Consider the following 23,905-nt stretch of genomic DNA (forward strand, 5'->3'; position numbering starts at 1 on the left):
AGTTTATAGCATGTTTTAAACAGTCTTTCTTTATATCGCACTTGTTTTAAATTGCCTTATATTGAAAGAAGTCAGTCAGGTTGAGTTGAGTTGAGCCAGGTAAGCTATTTCAGTTTCTTCCAAATTTCCTTCTAGCCTATGTTGCTTAGCTTTCCAGCTCGCATACTCGTACATTCCATGTACTGATGCCAGTTGGCCTGCATCGTTTGATGATGCAGATTCAGGTACCCCGGATCAGCATCCTGCACGTCGTTGATCCAGCTGAGCACTCCAGAGTCAGTGGTGAGCCTCCTTGCCTTCCGGAGGGCTCAATTATTTTGTGTTCTTAGTTTTTGTTTTATTAGGATGTTGCGGGGTCTGTCCCAACGTCCATCTCAGTATTTTAGAGGCTTCATAGACAGACAGTTAGTCAGCTAGTATTGAGTCTCTCATCTATATGTATATATGTAGATATTCTATTTTGAGATTCGAGTTGCCTTTATGGCCATATGTTATAAGTTAAGTTGTTTTGTAATATTGCATTGCATTGAGTTATTATGTTGGGTTCACTACAAGAAAAACGCTCAATAGAGAAGGGAAAACTGGTCCCTAAAAGTGAGTTTTTGGTCCCTAAATGCCAATAACGACCGGAAAATCCGGTCGCCACACCGTCCCTAAAAGCCTCCGTCGCTAAAGGCCAATAAGGACGGACTAGACAAGCCGGTCTCTAATTCATTTTCCCGACCGGAATAAAGTTGGTCCTTAAAACTGCTTTAGGGACCGTATTTATAGTCCATGATTAGCAAATATCTGGTCCCCAAAGCATTTTTAGAGACTATATTTACTGGTCCTTAAATATAAGATCAATTAGTTTTTGATGATATTCAACGACCAGTTCAGTGGTCCTACAAACCCAATTTGGATAATATTTATCAACAATAAGTTGTGGTCCCTATATATATATATATAATGCATTTATTAAATTATCATAGTTAGCTTTTATATATAGAAAATATAAATACACAACATCACACATCGGTCATGTTATTATTTACACACCAACTTCATGGGAAAAGGAAAGAAAAGTAACATTCTCTATCATAAAATATAAATGTAGATGTCTTGTTGGATTATCCAGGTACCTCTTCGATTTCTAGCTCCAACATTTTTCATGTATGATAAAAGTCCGGTCCAACAACTATTTTGAGCAATACCGCCAAAGTCTAGCTTGTGTCAAGTCCATGGAGGAGAACTGATTGTCACAAGGAATTCAACCTTCTAGGAGTGGAGTGATGCCATAGTTGCCTAGTGTAAGGTCTAACAATTAGCAAAGTTAAGCCAAAGTGTGAAGGACTGGCATTTGTTATTACACATGTCCTGATTTGCAAGGCTAGCAATGTATTGATGATGCTCCAGTAATCTAATAAACCTGCAATAGTCAAGAAGGATATAAGATTTGGCCAATGTGTGTAGAATTTAATTTAAAATCAAGGGAGCTAATTATTTGGCAACCAAGATAATACACAAGAAATGATTATTCCATATGCCTTATGCAAAATGCAAGGTTCAGTGATATTGAAACTTCAATTGAGCTAATCAGCTAATGACATGTGCTTATAAAGAGGAATCTAGTTTTCAAAGCATAAAGAGTAACATATTTTATAAATTTAATAGTGATTTACCCTTGTAAAGAATATTGAGCAAATTCAGACAGTAAGCAAGTTCTGATGACTTAAACCAAAAAAAGTGAAGAGTTAAAATTTGCTTAAACTTGTCTCATCTTTTTTCTCCTAAAAGAAGCACATGTATAAAATAAATTCTCAAAATAATCAAGTTTTTATACCTTCAACCAAAACTGTGAAGAGTTCAAATTGCTTAAACTTGTCTCATCTTTATTCTCCTAAACGAATCGCATCTTGTAAAATGGACCAACAAATGCTTTAAAAGGGGTGAAATATCACATCTTTATTTCTAAAAAGACCAAATAGTAATTTCTAGTTATTTCAAATTTATTAACAATTATCTCAAACTAGGTAAAAGTTCTAAAGTCTTCTGTCATCTTCCCTCTCTCTATAAACTTTATCGACCACTAGACTACACTCTTGGTGTGCAAAAGTTCATATTTTTTGCTAATCACAAGAAAACACTTCCTCTGCTCACAATTACATTGGAAAACAAAACTTCTACTCTGACATGAATTGAGAGTGGATGAGTGATGATAAGAAAAATGGCATATACTTAAAAATATACTTAAATCGTGTAAGAGACCTGGGATACTATTTTCGACTAAATTTCAAAGACATGTAAGATACCAACCAGTGGCATGGAACAAACTGTAAATGTCAATATGATACTCAGTAATAGTTTTTCTTCTTCTTTGTGCACAACAAATTCAGGGTTCTATAAGCTTGAAATGATCCCCAAAATCACAGCATAAAACTAAAAAAACTAAGCATGTTTCATTACTTACAGTAAAATTCAACATATACAAGCTAATATCTATCTTAGAATTATTCAAAAGCTTCCAAATTAAATCCTTTGAACATTTCATTGCTCATCATCGCTTTGGTTGACTACTGACTTATATCAACAATGGTATTTACACAGTTCTAATTGCGAAATTTATTAACATGCCATCTCTATTTCAGATAAAAAGTTTGTAGACCTAATTTAATTAAGAAAAAGGGAAAGAATCCCCACTAGTTCCCTTAATCAAGTGCAAATATCAACTAGGAAATGCATCACTAGGAAATAAGTATCCCATATCCATACATACTGAGAAGTACCACTAGTATTTCACAAAAAATAAGATTGTTGGAACAAGATGTTTGAAACCAAAGGAGCACAGATAGCTATGAACACTATTATTAGAACAAATAACCTATAATAGCATTAGATGAAAAATAATTAGAGTCAATTGATCATAGATATGTATATGGTAGTAGGAACTAACCTGCCCGAGCTTACTGGTTTTTACCCTACGATGGGGTTTACAGTGAAATAGGAATGGTGGAACCTTGTCAATATTTGTTTTCTTTGATTTGGTAAACGCAGTTGCTAGTAGGTTAGAGTTTAGTGACTGGGAACCTGCTCCAGATAGGAATATAATGTTCTTGAAAGTGGCTGCGCTATTATTAAGAGTCTCCATATCAGATCTTTTGCTTTAAACCCCTGAAGGTGTCTTTACTTCAAGCAAAGTACCAGGTTTGCTTGTGTGTTCAACAACACATTGGGGCTTCTGGTCAGCAACAACTTCCCTCTCCCTTCAGCTAATTCAGATGAAGGCCCATTGAAGTTTATGTGACAGAATACTGAAATTTTCAGATTACAAAGTCCTTAGTTGAAATATACTTTCTAGTGTAATATCACAAGGATGTCCGGGGAGGGTTGTGTCTACGCAATCTTACCCCAGCTTATGCAGTTAGGGAGGCTATTTCCGATAGATCCTACACTCAAATAAATTTAAAGAAAATAAGAGTTCAAAAAATCAACCGCACTCTTTTAATAGATAAGAGCAATTACAAGGCACTACTATTTGTCACCAAATAAAAAATAACACAAGTACTTCTAAATCAGTGACAAATCCTTCCTCTAAGAAACTAGAGATGTAATTGAGATAATTTAGTTGTCGACTTTTTATAGAAGACAACAAATAGGGAAGACGACAATTTGGGCTCTTTTACTACTTGTTTAGCTTGAAAATTATTTGTTGGTACATATTTTTTACTTTTCCCCTACAATTAAATCTAAATAACCACTAAATTATCATAGGATAATAGTAAAAGAGAAACAAATCAATAATACTATAAACACTCTGGAACTACACTAATATGTACCCTTAAAGATAAAATTTAGGTATCTATATGAAGTAAATTCATGAATCCGAACTGAAAATGGCATTACACCTCAAAGAAGCATTTAATCAAATAACCTACTTGAAGTGGGTGCTTACCATAGTGCAATGAAGAAGTACATAGCGGTGAAATCGATAAAAATATGAAGATTTCTCCCATTTGGAGAAATCACTATTGCGGTGTTATTTGTCTCCATGCTTAGCGGCAAATTCTACAAATATCAATGAACCCCAGAATATTTCCAGATTTCAATCCCAAAATATTTCAAGATTTCAAACCAAAAATGTTTCTAGATTTCAACCCCAAGCATCGCTGGACATAGTTTCCAAGCAACACAAAATATTTTTAGATTTCATCCTCTACAGATATCTGTTTTCCCTTTTGGAGACCGATCAATTCAAACAATATAAATGACAAGATTAATCATTATAGAGTGTATTTAAAAGAATCATTTTCGACATACCTAAAATCGCCAGAAAAGTTCCGCAAAATTATGAATGATACAACAATATTTGATAATAACTCAGCTTCAAGAAGAATAAATTACTCAATCCAACGGCTACACATAAATCTCCAGCAGTAGAAGAAGAAACTAGAAGAAGAAATCTTGAAAGATTATCATTTGGGAATTTACGGGTTTTCCGATATGAGGTCTAGGGTTTTCAACGCTTTTTGAGAGGTAGAAATAAAAGAATAGAGAAAGCTGTGTTTTATTAATATTAGAGATTTATTTTCATTTTAATAAAAAACTAAAATGAGTGAGTATTAAGGACCAGATGGCAGCAAATTTATGAACCAGATTTAATCCCTTCGCAATTATAATTGTAAAATTGACAATAGGGACAAGAAGTTAGTATCGCCCCTAAAAATAAACTTTTAAGGATGAGTTTTTTCTACCCGTCACAAAATGTTGGTCTCTAATAAGCCTTTTTCTTGTAGTGTTGTATATTTTATTCAGATTCTGTATTAGAGGTTTGTACATGTGACAACCAGTTCTGGGGTTATGTTGAGTTTATTTAAAGACTTCTACTTATCTTTCTATCTTATTCTTGTTTTATTAATTCCGCATCGTCGGGTTTTTGGGTGTTAGGCTTACGTGTCCGGTGGGGTTTGGGCACGTGCCATCACATCCGGTTTTGGGGTGTGACAAATATGATCCTTAATTTGGCTTCAACGGATAACTATGCCCTCCAACTTTGAGTGTGCACAAGTAGACACTTAAATCTATATAAAATTGAACAAGTAGACATAGTTGTTTTGCATGGTATAATACATGTAGGACGCCACGTAGGACACAAAATTTGTCGTGCAGGATGAATGTGTCGATTTGTTCAATTTTATACAAGTTTAAGTGTCTACTTATGCATACCGAAAGTTAAAGGTCATAATTACCCGCTAACGCCAAATTAAGGGTCATATTTATGTATTATGTCTAATTTTAAAGATGTAAAAGCTTTTTCTGCATTTGCATGTTTTGGGAGTGAATAAATCAAAATTCTGAACTTTGTAATATTCCACCCTTTTCCCATTAATAAGTAATACTTGTCCATTGTTTATGATATTTATAATATATGTTATGTTTGATTGGAATTAAATTTTAAAAATAGAAAAACTTTTGAAATACGTAATTTTTTATTATTATTACTATTCAATTTTTCTTAGTTAATTTTTCTCTAACATTGTGCTAAGATGGATATCATACGGGAGTGAATCTACGTAGAAGGATGGAATGTCAAGACATTTGAATGTTTCGGTTGAGTTAAAAAGGGATGTTAAAATGGATGTATAACCTTTGTAAGATTGACTATGGTACATAAATTGGAATTAAAAAGTAATAATAATACCGATTAAACTTGAGTTGAATCGAATCTTAATAAACCTTAGACTATCTTTTTAATGATGAATCCGAATCCGAATGAATATTAATTTTCTATTATTTATTAATTAACATGTTAGTTTCTATATTTTTTATATATTAATCTTAATTTAATTATCAATTTTAATTATCAGAGAATTAAATTACAAAAAATATTAATACCTTTAAATTTAATTGTGCTTGTGTCGAACGTTCTTTTAAAAAATGGTTGGATATTTACAGCAATGGTAACACCTCGTAGTACTAAATTCTTTTAATTATTATTATTATTACTATTACTATTATTATTATTATTAATAATAATAATAATAAATACCTTTTCAATTTAATACAACAGAAGGGGTGGTATTTTATATAAAAGCACATGTTTCTCATCTTTAATTTGCTTTAACAACCCACATAGTAATTGATAAATTTTTTTTTTTTGGACTTATTAATGTAACGTTCACGAAGAAAGAAATTAAAGAAAGAAAAACGTTTTCTTTTTAAAATGGTTGGACTTACATATATGTTCTTACATATTTTCTAATCACCAACAAAATAGTAATTGATCGCCTTTTTACTTGTCTCTATTATTTTAAAAATATTCTTTTTTCCTTAACATTTCTTATTTTTTATTCTTCAAATCATTTCTCAAAATCTAACAGTAATATAATATTAATTAATATGAGAATTGTAGTAAAATGTAATTTTTAGGGAGTATGTAAAATTTAAAGTTTATACCTAAAATTATTTCTAAATTTGAGTTTAAATTGAGACAAAATAATAATAACAATAGGGACTAAACTCAAGTTTGACCAAACCAAATTAAATTTTCTAAATCAGTAGAACTCATTCTTAAATCTAAATCGACCGGGGAATCATCTAATAATCGTCTAATTAAATTTGTGTTATTCATCACTAATATACATCACCAGGATTTTAGTCCTGGAAATTTGATTTTTTTTAAATTAAATAAAAAGTGACCCAAATAAATATTAATTTTCTAGAATTATTTATTAACCAGTCAATTTTTTTATTTATGTAAAAAATTTAATTCAATTATTAATTTTGAATACTAAATAATTAATTTTTTATATACTAATCTTATATTTTAATAGTGCTTGTGTTAAACACTTTTTTTTTTTCGAAAAAAAAAATGGTTACACCACACAATTTTTTGTTTGTAGTAGTGTAGGGTCCAGCATTCCCACACCACACATTTTTTTTGTGTTTGTGATAGAATAATGATCAATTACACATCTCTCACTTGATGTAATTAACACTATAAATCTCATTCCAAATGCTTACAAATAATTCATATTTCAAAATAACAATTCATCGTTACTTAGCACTCTAAATTCTATTAAACCGAATAGCACATTACACGTATGGCGCACAAGACTATCCCAATTTCAACAACACATCACAAGCCAAAATTAGTTGTTCCATCAATTGTAACACCCCATGAGATAAAACATCTTTCTGAAATAGATGATCAAGGGAGTACTCGTTTCCATGTTTCTATATTAATGTTTTATAAATATAATTCTTTAATGGAAGATAAAGATCCCGCAAAAATTATTAAAGATGGATTATCTAAAACACTTGTGTTTTATTATCCATTAGCTGGTAGACTCATTGAAGGGCCTAATAAGAAGCTTATGGTAAATTGCAATGGTGAAGGAGTCTTGTTTATTGAAGCTAATGCTAATGTGGAGCTTGAGAAATTAGGTGACTCTATTAAACCACCATGTCCATACTTAGATTTACTACTTCACAATGTTCCTGGTTCTGATGGGATTATTGGTTGCCCTCTTTTGCTAATTCAGGTAAATAACATTCTATATAAATCTTCTTTAGATTTTGACGTGACAATGATGTGGCTTTGATATGGCAATGACTTGGCGCGTGTGTAATATACTTGCCATTGTGAGGCTGATTTTGTATTCTTAGGGTGGTATTTATTCACTTTAAATGAGATTAAGGGGGTAAATAAACATCCGTATAGTTAAAGTATTAAAGTAAGTTTTCCTGCCAAGTTCAAGGGGTTTTTAATGTATTTTCCCTTTTAAGATTGATTAAAAGAAAATTATGACACATAAATTGAGATAAAAAATTGTAATAATATGGGCTAAACTCGAGTTGAACTGAACCAAATTAATTTTCCAAAATTAGTAGAACCGAGCCTTAATCTAAGGGTGTCAATGAGATGTTCAGTCGATTATTTTATAAAATTTATATCATACCAATTTTTTAGTTATTTTGTTTTGTATACCAAAATTAGACTTTTCCAAATCATCTCACCATTTTGGTTTCTCTTCGTTATGCTATCTATACGATTTGATTAATCTTTTAATATATTTTTAAAAATCGTCATGTAGAGCTATCCTAGTTCGCAAAGTGAGAACACTAGATTGAAAGATGTTAGTTTGAGAGGATCCGGACGAAGTTGTTGGCATTGGGCATTCAATCTACTCTTATTCTTGCTTTTTTTTTTTGGTTTTCCACCTGGTGTCCGGAGCCCACATTGGAGCTCCGACTAAATCCGGATTGCGCTCTGCAGAGACCATTAGGGGGTGGCGCTCCCAACAGGATTTATTCTTGCTTTAATTAGCATCTATTTAAGGGTAATGAAATCTAGTTCAATAGTGCATTATTGTGGTATCCGACTCCTCTCCATTTCCATTTCCTCCATTTTTCCCAAGTTCTTGCTTGGATGTGAGACACATGGCATAGATAAAAATCAATGGCTAAGATTTAATAGATTAAAATAATATTCTAATTATGATTTAGACAATTAATATTTCATAAGAAAAATAATAATATCATAATCATAAGTCATATCAATATAATATCTTGTCCATAAATATATTATATTATCTATGAGGTCGGTTTTAGTTTTTTTTTTTAAAAAAAAGTGACCTAAAATCCAACTTCAACCTAAGTCGCAAAAAGCCTGGTTGCTTTTCAAAAAGTGACTATGATTCTCACTACAAGAAAAAGAGTCTCTAAGGAAGGGAAATCTGGTCCCTGAAAGTTCAAATCTGGTCTCAAATGAGCANTGATAATTAAAATGTATGTATCTAGGTGTAAATGAATTGAAATCTTATATGAAATTATTAATTAGTGAAATAACACGTACATATTATCAAACTATAGGGAGAATAATAAATATGAAAGGAATGTTTGTATAATCAGATAATTTTGCATAAAACTATCCAAATCATTGAGTTTCAAAGAGAAAGAAAGAAAAATGTTTTTTTCTGAAAAAGACATTTGGAGTGGGGATAAAGAAATAAATTAATAATGTGCTTAGAGCCACACACATGTATGGTAGTAATAAAAGAGAGGGACATATGCCTAACGTCTTGTGAATTAGATGGGGGATGAACATGCCCATCCCTTTCCAAACATGAAGTATAAAAAATCAAAAATAAATTATTTTAAGATTTTAAAATTTAAATATTTAATTAAGTGACAAATCATTTTATTAAGATTAAAATAAGAAGTAATTTAAAGTTGAAATTATTTCTAATTAATAAGGATGTATGTATAACTATATTAAGATTGATTTAAAGAAAAATATGAAACGTAAGTTGATAAAAAAAAAATGTAACAATGCAGGCTAAACTCAAGTTGAATCAAACCAAAGTAAATTTTCTAAATAATTGGAACCGAGTCTTAGTGTAGGGGTGTCATTGAGATGGTTCGACCAGTTATATTATAAAATTTACATCATACTAATTTTTCAATTACACTATTTTCGGTTAGATTATTTGACATCGTCCTATCATCTCAATTTCTCTTTGTTAGTGGTATCAATACAGTTTGATTAATTTTATATATATATTTTTAAATCGTCACGTTAGAGTCACAACTTTTCCATCACTACATTTTTGTGTTGCATTACATTTCATCTTGATGCAATTGACTCTATATAAATCCAATTCCAAATGCTTACAATGACTCTATATGGCTCACACTATGCCAATTTCAATAACATATCAAGAAACAAAATTAGTAGTGCCAACAAAAATAACACCTCATGAGACAATATATTTCTGAAATAGATGATCAAGGGAGTACACGTTTTCATAGTCACATATTAATATTTTACAAATATAATTCTTCAATGAAAGGAAAAGATCCTGCAAAAATTTCAAGACAGATGATGTGAATTCTACATTAATTAAGCAAAGATCATTATAAGAAACAATACGCTACCTTGTCATATTTAGACAATTAAAGGATCAATGTACAATATGAAATTAACATTAACTCTCTTTCTGTGTTAATTTATTCATCTTACTTTACTTTTAAGTTTGTCTAAAAAAGAATGTCTCTTTTCTTTTCTTTTCATTTTTTTTTATAATTTTTAATATAAACTTTTCACATGACATAATTAAGATTACAAGATTAAAGAACATTTTGGTACACTCTATATATAACTTTAATTTAAGATCACAAAATTTAAAAATCTTTTTTAGCGTATTAAACTTCGTGTGAAATCAAAATCAAATCAGACAAACAAATTAAAACAAAGGGAGTACCTTAACTTGTCTAGAAACATTTAACTAGCAAGTAGATTTGGAGACGTTTTTTTTTCCGCTTTCATCATCAAATGTTTGATCTTTTCCTTTTCAATCTTATTGTGACAAAATAAATCCCGTTTACCTTTTGCCCACTACTTCCTCCGATTCATTTAACTTGTCATATTTTCTTTTTGCACACATTTTAACAGCTTGTTTGGATGGTTGTTACTTGTTATATATATATATATATATTGCATTGTATTATTAGTTTAAATATAATATTTACTTTAATTATTGCCTACTACTCTTTCTTTTAGCACATATGGCACACACAATGCCAATTTCAATAAAACACCACTTGCCAAAATTAGTAGAACCAGCAAAAGTAACACCACATGATACAAAACATCTTTCAGATATAGATGATCAAGGGAGTAACCGTTTTCAAGTTCCCATATTAATGTTTTATAAATATAATTCTTCAATGGAAGGGAAAGATCCTGCAAAGATCATAAAAGATGGATTATCTAAAACACTTGTGTTTTACTATCCATTAACTGGTAGGCTCATTGAAGGGCCTAATAAGAAGCTTATGGTAAATTGTAATAGTGAAGGAATCATGTTTATTGAGGCTGATGCTAATGTAGAGCTTGACAAATTAGGTGACTCTATTAAACCACCATGTCCATATTTGGATTTACTACTTCACAATGTTCCTGGTTTTGATAGAATCATCGGTTGTCCTCTTTTGTTAGTTCAGGTAAATAATATTCTCTTTTATTATATTTTGTTTTTATAAATAATTTCTTAAAAATTACTATACCTTTACGTATAGGTGACTCGTTTTACTTGTGGTGGATTTGCTGTTGGATTTAGAGTTAATCACATTATGATGGATGCATATGGCATCAAAATGTTTCTAAATGCATTAAGTGAATTAATTCAAGGAGCTTCTACACCTTCTATATTACCTGTATGGCAAAGGGATCTCCTAAGTGCTAGATCATCACCATGCATTACATGTACTCACAATGAATTTGATGAGCAAATTGAATCAAAAATTGCATGGGAATCTATTAAAGACAAGTTGATACAACAATCATTTTTCTTTGGAAGTACGGAGATGGAAGTTATCAAAAATCAAGTTCCTTCAAATTATGGATGTACGAAATTTGAGTTATTAGTGTCATTTTTATGGAAATATCGTACCATTGCTCTTGATTTGTACCCTGAAGAAATTGTTCATTTGACGTATCCAGTTAACATACGCGGGAAGTCACTAAAAATTGAAGTGCCAGCTGGTTATTATGGGAATGCGTTTGTTACTCCAGCTGTTGTAGCAAAAGCAGGATTGTTATGTTCAAATCCACTTACATATGCAGTTGAATTGGTTAAGAAAGTTAAAAATCAAATAAATGAAGAGTATATTAGATCATTCACAGATTTAATTGTGATTAAAGGGAGACCAGAGTTAACAAAGTCATGGAATTTTATTGTGTCAGATAATAGATATGTTGGATTTGATGAATTTGATTTTGGATGGGGAAAACCCATTTTTGGAGGGGTTTCAAAAGCTGAATCTTTTATTAGTTTTATTGTGCCTGTTAAAAATGACAAGGGAGAAAAAGGTATTTTGATAGCTTTAAATTTGCCTCCACTGGCCATGCAAAAATTTCAAAAAGTTGTCTACAACATGACTTTAAAAAATGTGGAAGGAGTCAACATAATTTGATGGATGTACAAGTTTTTTTCTGTCTTTGTATGTTTTGAGAGTGAATAAAATTAAAACTAGTAAGGAAATTATCATATACTCTACTTTCGTATCAAGAATGTCTCTTTCCTTTTTTTAGTTATTTCTTCTTTAATTCAAATTTTCTAAATTCTATTCCCTTTGTTTTAATTTACATGTCATCATTTTAAATTTTACGCCTCTTAAGAAAGTTTATTATTATACCCTTATTTAATGTTCTCTTGAAGTCAAGCTTTTAATAAATGAACATGAATTAAAATTTTGATTTGATATACCTATTAAGAAAATAATGATTTTGGTGTAGTGAGTTTACCTTTTTAACCATACTAATTGATGGGGTTAATAATTTCAAATATATTTACTCACTGCATAATTCAAACACATTAACTCAATGCTAATAAATTGAGGGTATAATAGGAAAAATAAAATTGTTCTTCCTTGATTAGTCAAAAATAACAAGTAAAAATGGAAATCAAATTCGGAAATAATATTTGACAAGTAGGGACGGAGGGAGTATTAATTACACTACGAGAAATTCAATTTATAGTGGCGACCCTAATAGTCATTACAAAAGTAACATATTTAGCGGCGACAATTCAAGTCGCTACAATAGTTTATATATTAGCAGCGATTTTTATTAGGTCGCCACTAACTTTTGCAGCTAATTTGTGACGACTTTTAAATTGTCGTTGCTAAATGTCTATTTGGAGCGACTTGGTCGCTGCTAACGTTAATTATTTATTTTAAAATTTAAAATATATATCCATTTAATTTAGATAAATATTATATTTAGTAGCAATAAGTTTGCCATGGAAAAAAAATGGAACTCCAGGATAATCCGCAACTGCTCTATCTCTACCATAGCATCTACCCTTCCGGTGAGCACTTTGTGCGCACTGAGTAAACCCCCCACTGTGTAATAGCCTGCAAACCACACAGTGTAAACCACACTAGGCAAGTCCTATGCGACAAGCTCGACTCAAAAGGCATTGAGGGGGAAATCGATCCCGGATCATCCATTTGGATAACCACCCTCCAAACCAATTGAGCCATCCTGAAGGACTCCATGAAAAATTTTAAGAGGTTGTCCACAATAATTTCAAAGATGTAAGATTATTAAGTATTTTTTTGCCTTAATTTTCCAACTCATCAATGCTTGTTTTGGGAGTGATTAAATCAGAATTATATTATGGAGATGGTATTGTATATCCTTGAATCAATAAAAGCATTTCAAATCTAAAGTTAACTGGCTAAACGAAGGAGACTCCAATACTAGATTTTTCCACACAACTATATATGTCCTTTCACTTAGTTTCAACTGTCATTTTTGTCTTCTAACTTTTGATGTGCACAAGTAGACACTTAAACTTGTATAAAATTAAACAAGTATACACACAGATCGTCCTTCATGGCAAAATACACGTAGAATATATACTACATATGACACATAATCCACATACTTGTGCACACTCAAAAATTACAGGGCATAGATATATATGTCAACTGAAGTTAAGTTAAAAGATATATTTATGTATTATGCCAACGATAAATAATGTGAATTCTACATTAAATGCATTAAGTGAATTAATTCAAGGAGCTTCTACACCTTCTATATTACCTGTATGGCAAAGGGATCTTTTAAGTGCTAGATCATCACCAAGTATTACATGTACTCACCATGAGTTTGATGAGAAAATTGAATAAAAAATTGCATGGGAATCTATGAAAGACAAGTTGATACAACAATCATTCTTCTTTGGAAATACGGAGATGGAAGTTATTAAAAATCAAGTTCCTTCAAATACGGAGATGGAAGTTATTAGCGGCGCTTTTATGGAAATGTCGCACCATTGCTCTTGATTTGCACCCGAAGAAATTGTTCGTTTGACGTATCCTATTAATATACGTGGTAAGTCACTAAAAAATGAACTACCACCTAGTTATTATGGAAATGCATTTGTTACTCCATCTGCAGTATCAAAAGCAGGATTATTATGTTCAAATCCACTAACATATTCAGTTGAATTGATCAAGAAAGTTAAAGATCATATAAATGAAGAATACATTAAATCAGTTATAGATTTAATGGTTATTAAAGGAAGACCAGAGTTAACAAAATCTTGGAATTTTATTGTCTCAGATAATAGATATGTTGGATTTGATGAATTTGATTTTGGATGGGGAAACCCCATTTTTGGAGGGATTCCAAAAGCTACATCTTTTATTAGTGTTTGTGTGCCTATTAAAAATGACAAGGGAGAAAAAGGTATTTCGATAGCTATAAATTTGCCTCCACTAGCCATGAAAATATTTCAAGAGGTTGTCTATAAGATGACTTTAGAAAATATGGAAGGAGTCAACATAATTTAAAGAATGTAAAAGTTTTTTTTCTGCCTTTACATGTTTTGGGAGTGAATAAATTAAAATTATGGAGCTTGTAATATTTCATCATTTTCTTATTAAAAAAATACTTGTAATGATGTATGATATTTATAAATCAAGCATATTTGAGCTTTTTTTCTTTAAAAAAAATAATCTAATTAATGACGTGGACAAATCATAATTGATCACAATTAAAAAATGGTTTGCAAAATCAAAATTGTGTTCAGCTAACAAATAATGACATGAGTGAGTCTTTTCTCAAACGAAAAATGACATAGACGAGTCAAACTTTAAACAAATGGCATAAATAAGTCTTTTCTCAAAGTAATTTTCTATGAAAAAAATTATTAGTTAAACAACTATACGAGATACAAGGGCGGAGCCACCTTAAGCGAAGGGTGTTCGGGTACACACCCTTTGTCAGAAAATTATGTGATGTACATAGGTTAAGCGTTAGTTAATATGAGTGTATATATTTAATTTTATACACTCTGAGAAGAAATTTTACACACTCTTCACTAAATTTTTAGTTGTGTCACTAATGAGATATTAACTCCTCTTCTACAATACACACATAAAAAAAGTTTAGATAAAAGACATATAATGTGAGTTCTACATTATTGTGTAAGAAACAATACACAAGTACGCAACTTCGTCATATTAGACATTTAAAGGATCAATGTATAGTATGAAATTAACATATACTCTTCTTCCATATCAATTTGCTTATCTTATTTTCTTTTTAATTAATCTAAAAAAAATGTCTTTTTTTTTAATTAATTTTTAATTTGAATTTTTCACATAAAATATATAAGACTAAAATTAAAGAATATTTAGATACATACTACATAACTTTAACTTCGGGCCATAAAACTTAGTGTGAGTTTAAAATCAGATTAATTAATACATTAAAACAAAGAAAGTACCTTAACTTGCCGGTTGTTGTGACTACTAGTCTAGAAACATTTAACTAGCAAGTAGATTCCAAGACGTTTTGTTTTTCCCTCTTTCATCATCAAGTGTTTACTCCCTCTGATTCATTTAACTTGTCACGTTGCGTATTTAGGATTTTGAGATGATGAATGTACTATTATGAAATATTAGATCTAAGATAAGTATAAATTTAATTGATTCGACATTTAAGTTTTTAGAAAGGTGTTACCCAACTTTAGAAAGAAAAATAAAACAAGATATAGATATTGATATAAGATTCAAATTCTAAGCTCACTTAGAGAGGTGCACCCAACCATAATTGCCTTATATGATACTTTGGGTGTGGGTTCACACATCTATATTTAAATATTTTAAAAAAAATATAACATTACTATATATAATTTTGGAAGGAAAGCATGGTTCACATAAATCAGGTGAGCCCCTCCTATATACGTGTTTTATTTTTGCACGCATTTTGAGCTCCTGTTACTTATTTTAAATATTGTAATGTGTTGTTAGTTTAAATATAATATTTACTTTGATTAATTATGACTTAAATTTTATTGTATCATATAGTTAAATTCATCGTTATGTAACGACGAAAAATTTTCATTCTAGTACGACCAACTTGGTATAATCGCGTCATTATCTTCTCTCTCTTTTTTCGTTTTGACTTTACTTCTTATTTAATAATCATATTAATTATGCCTTCTACTCTACCTTTTACACTCTATTTGGATCATTGTTACCCATTGTTTCATAATGTACTGTATTGTATTGTACTGTGTTGTATGGTAGATACAATGTTTGGCTAGACTGTATTGTTTGTTGTTGTTTAATAACATTTTTATTGTTTGGTTTGACTGTATCGTACTGTATTGTAATTTATAAATTTACTAAAATATCCTTAATTATTCTAGGGTAGGAGGTTTGACTAGAATTAAATAATATAGGGTAAAGGGTAAAAAAGTTATGAAATATTATGTCATGATATAATTGGAAAAAGAAATTAAATAACAATGGGAAAACACCAAATCGATTGTTCCATATAATCGGGGTTTCCATTGTTACGTAACAACGATATTTAACCATACAATACAATACATTTTAAGTAACAATCAAAACAAACATTGTAGGTATGATAACGGTACAATACAATACAGTGGGCAACAATGATCCAAACAGAGTGTTATAGTAGGTCTACTTCATACCTTATATATATATTTTTTTAATAGGTTTATTCTTCAAACTGTTGATGTGTGACATTATATAATGACGGAAAACAATACAATCTATCTAAAACATTATATTTATTAAACTAATACCGTAGGAAAGTTTCTGTACTTTCCAATTTGAATGATTGTTGCATCATTTCATGTAAATTTCTTAACGTCGATCAATACTTTTTAAAACTTTTATAAAATTTTCATTTTTAGATCAAATTTATTATGGAAAATTACTAAAATTTAAAGTTAGTTCTTGTAATATGAGTATTTACTTAGTTGTAATAGCTTTTATTCAATATTGAGATTGTAGTTGATGTTGTTTTAGGGTTGTTATTGAGTTGCAATAATTTCTAGATTGAAGAGAGTAGTTGTGTGGATGTGGTTTGTAAGAAAAAGTGAGTTTAAATTCTTGGAGAGTAGTTAGAATAGTTTGAGTGAATTGTTGAGTCGAGGCACTAGAGTTAGTCATTGCTAAGTTGTAATCTAATTAAAATGTTACGTTGCTCTTGAGAAGTTGGTAGAAATTGGTGGTTGAAAAAGCCTACACGCCGTATAGAAATACTTTTTTTCCACTGACCCTCTTTGTAGGTTGTGGAAGAGATTGATGGTTGAAAGCCTACACGTTGTAGATCGTGGTCTTGTTGTACATGTTCTAGTCTTTCAAGGATTCTGAGAAATTCTTTGGTTCACACTCGATAGTAATGACTACACAAAAATTTCTCTGTCACAACGACAAATTATCACAAGTAGTAACTTTCTTACCCAATTTTGTAATTTTGGGATCCATTAGCTTTACAAAGGTTAGACAATTACAAACTTTTAGATATTTCAAACTTGGGTTGTAATCTCTCCATAACTCAAAAGATATTAACTTAGACTTATTATGAGGCACACGATTCAACACATAACAAGACTTTTTATGAGGCAGACGCCTCAATAGACATGACATTAGCTTCTTTTTTTTCTTTTTCTTCTTCTTTTTTTTTAATTTATTTTTTTACCCTTCCTAGGAGGTCCCACCCCTTTTTGCTCCCATGGTGACTCAAACTCGCAACCTTCGGGTTGGAAGTGAGGGGTGTTTACCATCCGAGCAACTCCCTCTCGTCAACATGACATTAGTCAATTCAACCAAAGTTCTATTTTTTTTTCCGCTACACCATTAGATGCAGAAGAGTAAAGAGAAGGAGTTTCATGAATTATTCACAATGATCTAACAAAAATTTATCAATATTAATTGTGTTGCTTGTAACATTATTCTAAATAATTTATCTAATTAATCTAAAAAAACAAATGTTAAACCAAACATTTGGCATTACTTAATTCCATACAAACTGACAGCTAATTGATTAATTTTTCACAATAAATTCTAAAATGACGCAACAAAAATAATAATTCTTCTACAATAAGCACATAATAAAGAAAGTTTAGATAAAAGAAATAATGCGAATTCTACATTAATTAAGCAAAGATCATTATAAGAAACAACACGCAACCTTGCCATAGTAGACAACTAAAGGATCAATATATACTATGAGATTAACATAATTTTATCTTACGTATCAATTTGCTTATTTTACTTTCCTTTTTAGTTTATCTAAAAGAGAATGACTCTTTCTTTTTTTTATAATTCTCTAATTCTAAATTTCCACGTGACATACATTGTTGGAAAGTAGAACATATAAAGTAGTTTTGATGATTGATAAGTAAAATTTCATATTGAAACTCAATCGGTAAGAAAGTTTTCAACTCAACTTTGTGCTAGAGATTTCTAGTGACGTTAATTCATATCCAAACACATTCCCACATTTAAAGAATTGACCTTAACTTAAAAACTGACGGGGTCACCTTTATGGAAGGTTGGATGGTCCGTACAAGGCCTCACTGGCCGTATAGGGAACCGTCCAGAGGACCCCAAATCTGACAGCCTTTCACGGCTGGACTGCCCTCCCTATACGGCCCGTACACTTGTAAACAGACCATCTAGGGATCCGTACAAGTGAGGCCAAAATTTCAGGTGACCTTAAATGGCCAGCCACTGTCCCTAGCTAAACGGCCAGTGGTGCCCTAAACGGACCGTTTAGGGTCTCGTGAAGGGTCACTGGCCTGATCTAGGCTTGTGGACTTGCCCGTTAACTCACTATAGCCTTTCTCGAAGTACGAGGTGTTACAATGACATAGCATGAATCATTAAAATTTAGCAAATGTTGAGCAAGAAATAGTATTGAAGCAAAAATATAAAAAATTCAACCTATAAGACGAGAAATCTAAGCCTATAATTTTTTTTTACTGAATTGAACACATATAAGAAAGTGTAATCAAGATAGGATCTCATTAGATAAATTACTACTATTTTAACCCTTCGGGGTGGCCCAGTGGTTTGGGCTTGGGACTTCTATGTTGGAGGTCTCAAGTTCGAAACCCCTTGCCAGCGAAAGCAAGGGGTTTGCCTTTTGGATCGAGCTCGTCGCACCGGGCTTGCCTAGTGCGGATTACCTCTCCTCTGTGGTTGCAAGCTATTGCATAGGAGCGGGGGTTTTACCTTGTGCGCACCTAAAGGGTAGCAGCTGCGGGTTTCCCTTGTCATAAAAAAAATTACTATTATTCAAATATATATATATATATTGAAAATTATGTCGGAGCATTTCCAAAGCACAACTAAAGCTAAAATGGTTGATTCATGTATGCATAGTTTGATAGTGAAAGATATATATAGGTTAATTTTTGTATTTTTATCTCCCATCTTTAAATACCTTATTACTCCACGTTAACAAAATTAATTAAGAATGGTAAAAATTGAAGGTGGATGAATACTTGATGCAAATGGCACTCTATAAATCTAATTCCCAATGCATACCAAGAATACATACTTTTATTACTCTCATCATTCACTACTCTTTGTTCTAGCACATATGGCAAACGCTATGCCAATTTCAATAAAATACCACAAGCCTAAATTAGTAGTACCAGCAAGAGTAACACCTCATGAAACAAAACGTCTTTCTGAAATAGATGATCAAGGGACTATCCGATTCCAAATTCCCATATTAATGTTTTATAAATACAATTCTTCAATGAAAGGTAAAGATCCCACAAAATTTATCAAAGATGGATTATCTAAAACACTTGTGTTTTACTATCCATTAGCTGGTAGGCTCATTGAAGGGCCTAATAAGAAGCTTATGGTAAATTGTAATAGTGAAGGAATCATGTTTATTGAGGCTGATGCTAATGTAGAGCTTGACAAATTAGGTGACTCTATTAAACCACCATGTCCATATTTGGATTTACTACTTCACAATGTTCCTGGTTCTGATGGAATCATCGGTTGTCCTCTTTTGTTAGTTCAGGTAAATAATATTCTCTTTTATTATATTTTGTTTTTATATATAAATAATTTCTTAAAAATTACTATACCTTTACGTATAGGTGACTCGTTTTACTTGTGGTGGATTTGCTGTTGGATTTAGACTTAATCACACTATGATGGATGCGTATGGCATCAAAATGTTTCTAAATGCATTAAGTGAATTAATTCAAGGAGCTTCTACACCTTCTCTATTACCTGTATGGCAAAGGCATCTCCTACGTGCTAGATCATCACCATGCATTACATGTATTCATCATGAGTTTGATGAGCAAATTGAATCAAAAATTGCATGGGAATCGTTTGAAGACAAGTTGATACAACAATCATTCTTTTTTGGAAATGAGGAGATGGAAGTCATTAAAAAACAGGCTTCTTTAAATTGTAAAAGTACAAAATTTGAGTTATTAGTGGCGTTTTTATGGAAATGTCGCACCATTGCTCTTGATTTGCCCCTTGAAGAAATTGTTCGTTTGACATTACTTATGAATATACGTGGAAAGTCACTCAAATTTGAACTGCCACCTGGATATTATGGGAATGCATTCATTACTCCAGCTGTAATATCAAAAGCAGGATTACTATGTTCAAATCCACTGACATATGCAGTTGAATTGGTTAAGAAAGTTAAAGATCATTTAAATGAAGAGTATGTTAAATCAATGACAGATCTAATGGTGATTAAAGGGCGACCAGAAATAACCAAATCTTGGAATTTTCTTATATCAGATAATAGATATGCTGGATTTGATGAATTTGATTTTGGATGGGGAAACCCCATTTTTGGAGGGGTTCCAAAAGCTACATCTTTCATTAGTTTTGGTGTGTCTGTTAAAAATGACAAGGGAGAAAAGGGTGTTTTGATAGCTATAAGTTTGCCTCCTCTAGCCATGAAAAAACTTCAAGATATCTACAAGATGACTTTCAGAAATATTGAACAAGTCAACATAATTTCAAAGATGTAAGGCTTTTGCTGCCTTTGCACATCATCAATGCTGTTTTGGGAGTGATTAAATTAGAATTATGGAGTTTGTACTATATGTTCCATCATTTTCCTATTTGAAAATACTTATTCATCTTGTATGTTATTTATAAATCAAGAAAGTATTCTGTTTCAATTTATGTGACGGTGTTTGAAAAAATAAACTTTTTGTTTGTTTCTCTTCAATTTGCAGACAAACATAGCACAAATGGTGCCTTAGTGTGTAATTTTATGTATAAATCAACTGAATTCCATTTACAATTTACATAAATTGACACACATAATTGGATAAGTACAAGGAGAAAGTCTTGAAGTAAATATTAAAGATCCATCTTCATTTCCAAGCAAAGATTCTATGATGATTTAAGATTCCACATTGTTGATTTCTCCTGAAAAAAGAAACAAGAATGCAAAACAAGTTAGTGAGAGTTAGATGGATCTACTATATCAATGTATTTAGTAAGATTCATCACTATAAACTAATAAAACGTTTGCGTTGGAGGAATCTTAGTAGCTTAGTTGGTTAGTTATCTGAACTTTCACCTTGTTAGTGAGTTCGATTCCCCATTTATCGAGGAATATATACTTAGATACATTTTTGCTACCAGATACACTAAAATAGGGAGAGAGGCAGATGAGAATGGAGGCTAGTAAGATTAGTTATGTATCCTAGATACATGCTAATAACACTAGATACATGTATCTGGTGTGATTCGCATGTATTTTGAATACCATATACATAAGAGAGTGGTGAGTGAGATGGGAGAAAGGCGAGGGAAGAGAGCGAGATTTTTTATGTATCTCATATACATGCGTTTCCATTTGGATACATTGTATCTAGAATAAATTACACCTAATTTTGACCTCACGTATCCCGAGATACAAGTATCTGGACTTATCTGAACGAATCTGGACGTACTAAAATCTGGTACGATACTTAATATTGCAAACTAGAATGTATCTAAATAATTAATTAGCTTCTAAACTAGTAAAATTTACATAAGTTTCCCTATTATATATATATATATATATACTACCTTAAAAGCATGAACTCCCAAACTTGAATGTTGAATTACTATAATACCCCCAATTAAAAATATTCAATTTATTTTATTTGTTAACTTAATTAATTTTATTATATTGAAAGTAGACACCTTTTCAAATTAAATGATTGTGACTTTTTCAATGAGTTGTCTTTTCCATAGGGTTGTGACTTTTTTGATGAGTTGTGACTCTTTCAATGAGTTGTGATTTTTTTGACGGGTTGTGACTTTTTCAATGAGTTGTGACTTTTCTGAATGATTGCGATTTTTTGTAAGGGTTGTGACTTTTCTAAAGGGTTGTGCCTTTTCTGATGAATTGTGCCTTTTCTGATAAGCATTGATTTTTCGAAAGGTTGTGACTTTTTGGATAAGACACAATTAACACTTATTCATACTACTATTTGGTAGCTATAAATAGAGGGGTTTCCTCTGTTGACACCCAATTTTGGACCTCTACAATATAGATTAATCATCGAGCTTCTTTAATTTCAAACGATTTCGAATAATTAGTTTTAGAAAATTATATATATATAATAAAATAAAAATATTTTCAAGTCATTTTAAATAGTTTATCACTTATTTATAATTTTTTAAATAATATATGTATTACGTATATAATTGGTACATTTTTTATAAATATTCGAAAATGGTCTCAAAAAAATTTTAGTTTTACTTAAATACTTTATTAAATTAATTTTGTCTAAATTAGTAGTTTATATTTTGAGTCATTAGTTCATTAGGCTAATTATTTTATTTCGTCAAAATTAAGAAGCTCGTTAACTAGTTATATTTATTCATTTCATTTAAGCTCTAGCCGAATTAACTAATTACCTCAATTTGGTCGAAGCTGCAATTACTGTGGCTATGTGCTTAAGAAAAATTGACCAACAATCAGCCCAACACCTCTCATTCTCTCAGCCCAACATACAATATTCCCCATTAATAATCCAATACCCAATCTCCAATATAACATTACAGCAGCCCAGCAACAGAAATCAGCCCAACACCTCAACAACAATCCAATTCACAGCCCACTCTACCCACTCAACCGACCCATTCCCTCTGACCCGACCCGACCCTACCTATCCACTTTTTGTTCTAAAAAAAAAGAGCCCGGAACAGTGTACAATTCCCAGAAACTGCTACAGCAGTCCAACAACAATACACGATAGCAGCAACATAGACAGCGTGTTCCAGCTGCTATTTTCGTCCTTGGGGTTGTGGGATGAGTCCACGTGGAATCTCAAGGACATTAGAGTCGCTTTGAGGCGTCGATTCGGCCTTTCCCCTTTCGGAATAGGGCAAAAATTTCAGAAAAAAGCATGCCTCCTTCAATGGTGAAAGAATTTTGAATTTTGAATTTCGAAGTGGGCCTTTGAATCCAATTTTTTCATCCGTTTTCCCCCATGGGGGAACCCTAAAATCCCCTATATATTCCCTCTTAGTTACTGTTGAAAGGGTTCTTCTTTTTTTTTAGAAAAAAAGATTGGAGATTTCTTTTGGTTGAGAGAAAATCTGGGAAAGATATAAAGGAATCGACTAACTTTTAAGACAAAATATACGCCAAAATTATCAGCTACACCATTGTTTAGGACCTCTTGGAATTCAGATTTCGATTTTAGTTCTTGCTCTTGTTGTCCATTGGAATTTTGGGAATCACATCTCGATGGTGAAAGTTTGTTTCCGTCCAGCTCGTTGTTGTTTCGTTCGCTGCCTCGGACAAGGTAAACGACTCACAATCCCTTTGTTTGTTTTGAGTTCGTTGTGTTGGTTTGAGGTGTAGTTATTTATGGATTATAAGATACGCCTATGTGATGTGTTCAGTTTGATATTACTCTCTTCACCTTATTTTCTGAAATGAATGATGTGTTCTGTTTTCGAGAAAGTTTAGATGCATTTTAGCTCGCCTCTCGTATTGCATCTTCTTGAAGTTGTGGTTGTTTTGCTTATTTCTTAGATTGAGTTTCACACTTGCTGTTTGGATGTTCTAGCTGGCTATTTT

At 31.5% G+C, this 23,905-nt stretch overlaps 3 protein-coding genes across 5 annotated transcripts in view; 2 read left to right on the forward strand and 1 right to left on the reverse strand.

The window, feature by feature from the left end:
• The window catches only part of LOC125872748 (probable LRR receptor-like serine/threonine-protein kinase At3g47570), a 159,053-nt gene that overhangs the window by 49,876 nt on the left and 85,272 nt on the right, over positions 1-23,905 (reverse strand). The window lies entirely within an intron of this gene.
• LOC125872747 (methanol O-anthraniloyltransferase-like) lies at positions 7,080-11,955 on the forward strand. Its single transcript, XM_049553524.1, has 2 exons — positions 7,080-7,520; positions 11,059-11,955. Exons 1-2 carry the CDS (start codon positions 7,080-7,082, stop codon positions 11,953-11,955), a joined length of 1,338 nt encoding a protein of 445 aa, XP_049409481.1.
• Positions 19,424-20,850, forward strand: LOC125872746 (methanol O-anthraniloyltransferase-like). The gene is made up of 2 exons (XM_049553523.1): positions 19,424-19,861; positions 19,941-20,850. Exons 1-2 carry the CDS (start codon positions 19,424-19,426, stop codon positions 20,841-20,843), a joined length of 1,341 nt encoding a protein of 446 aa, XP_049409480.1. The 3' UTR covers positions 20,844-20,850.

Source organism: Solanum stenotomum, chromosome 8 (assembly GCF_019186545.1).
Source record: "Solanum stenotomum isolate F172 chromosome 8, ASM1918654v1, whole genome shotgun sequence".
Lineage (NCBI taxonomy): Eukaryota > Viridiplantae > Streptophyta > Magnoliopsida > Solanales > Solanaceae > Solanum > Solanum stenotomum.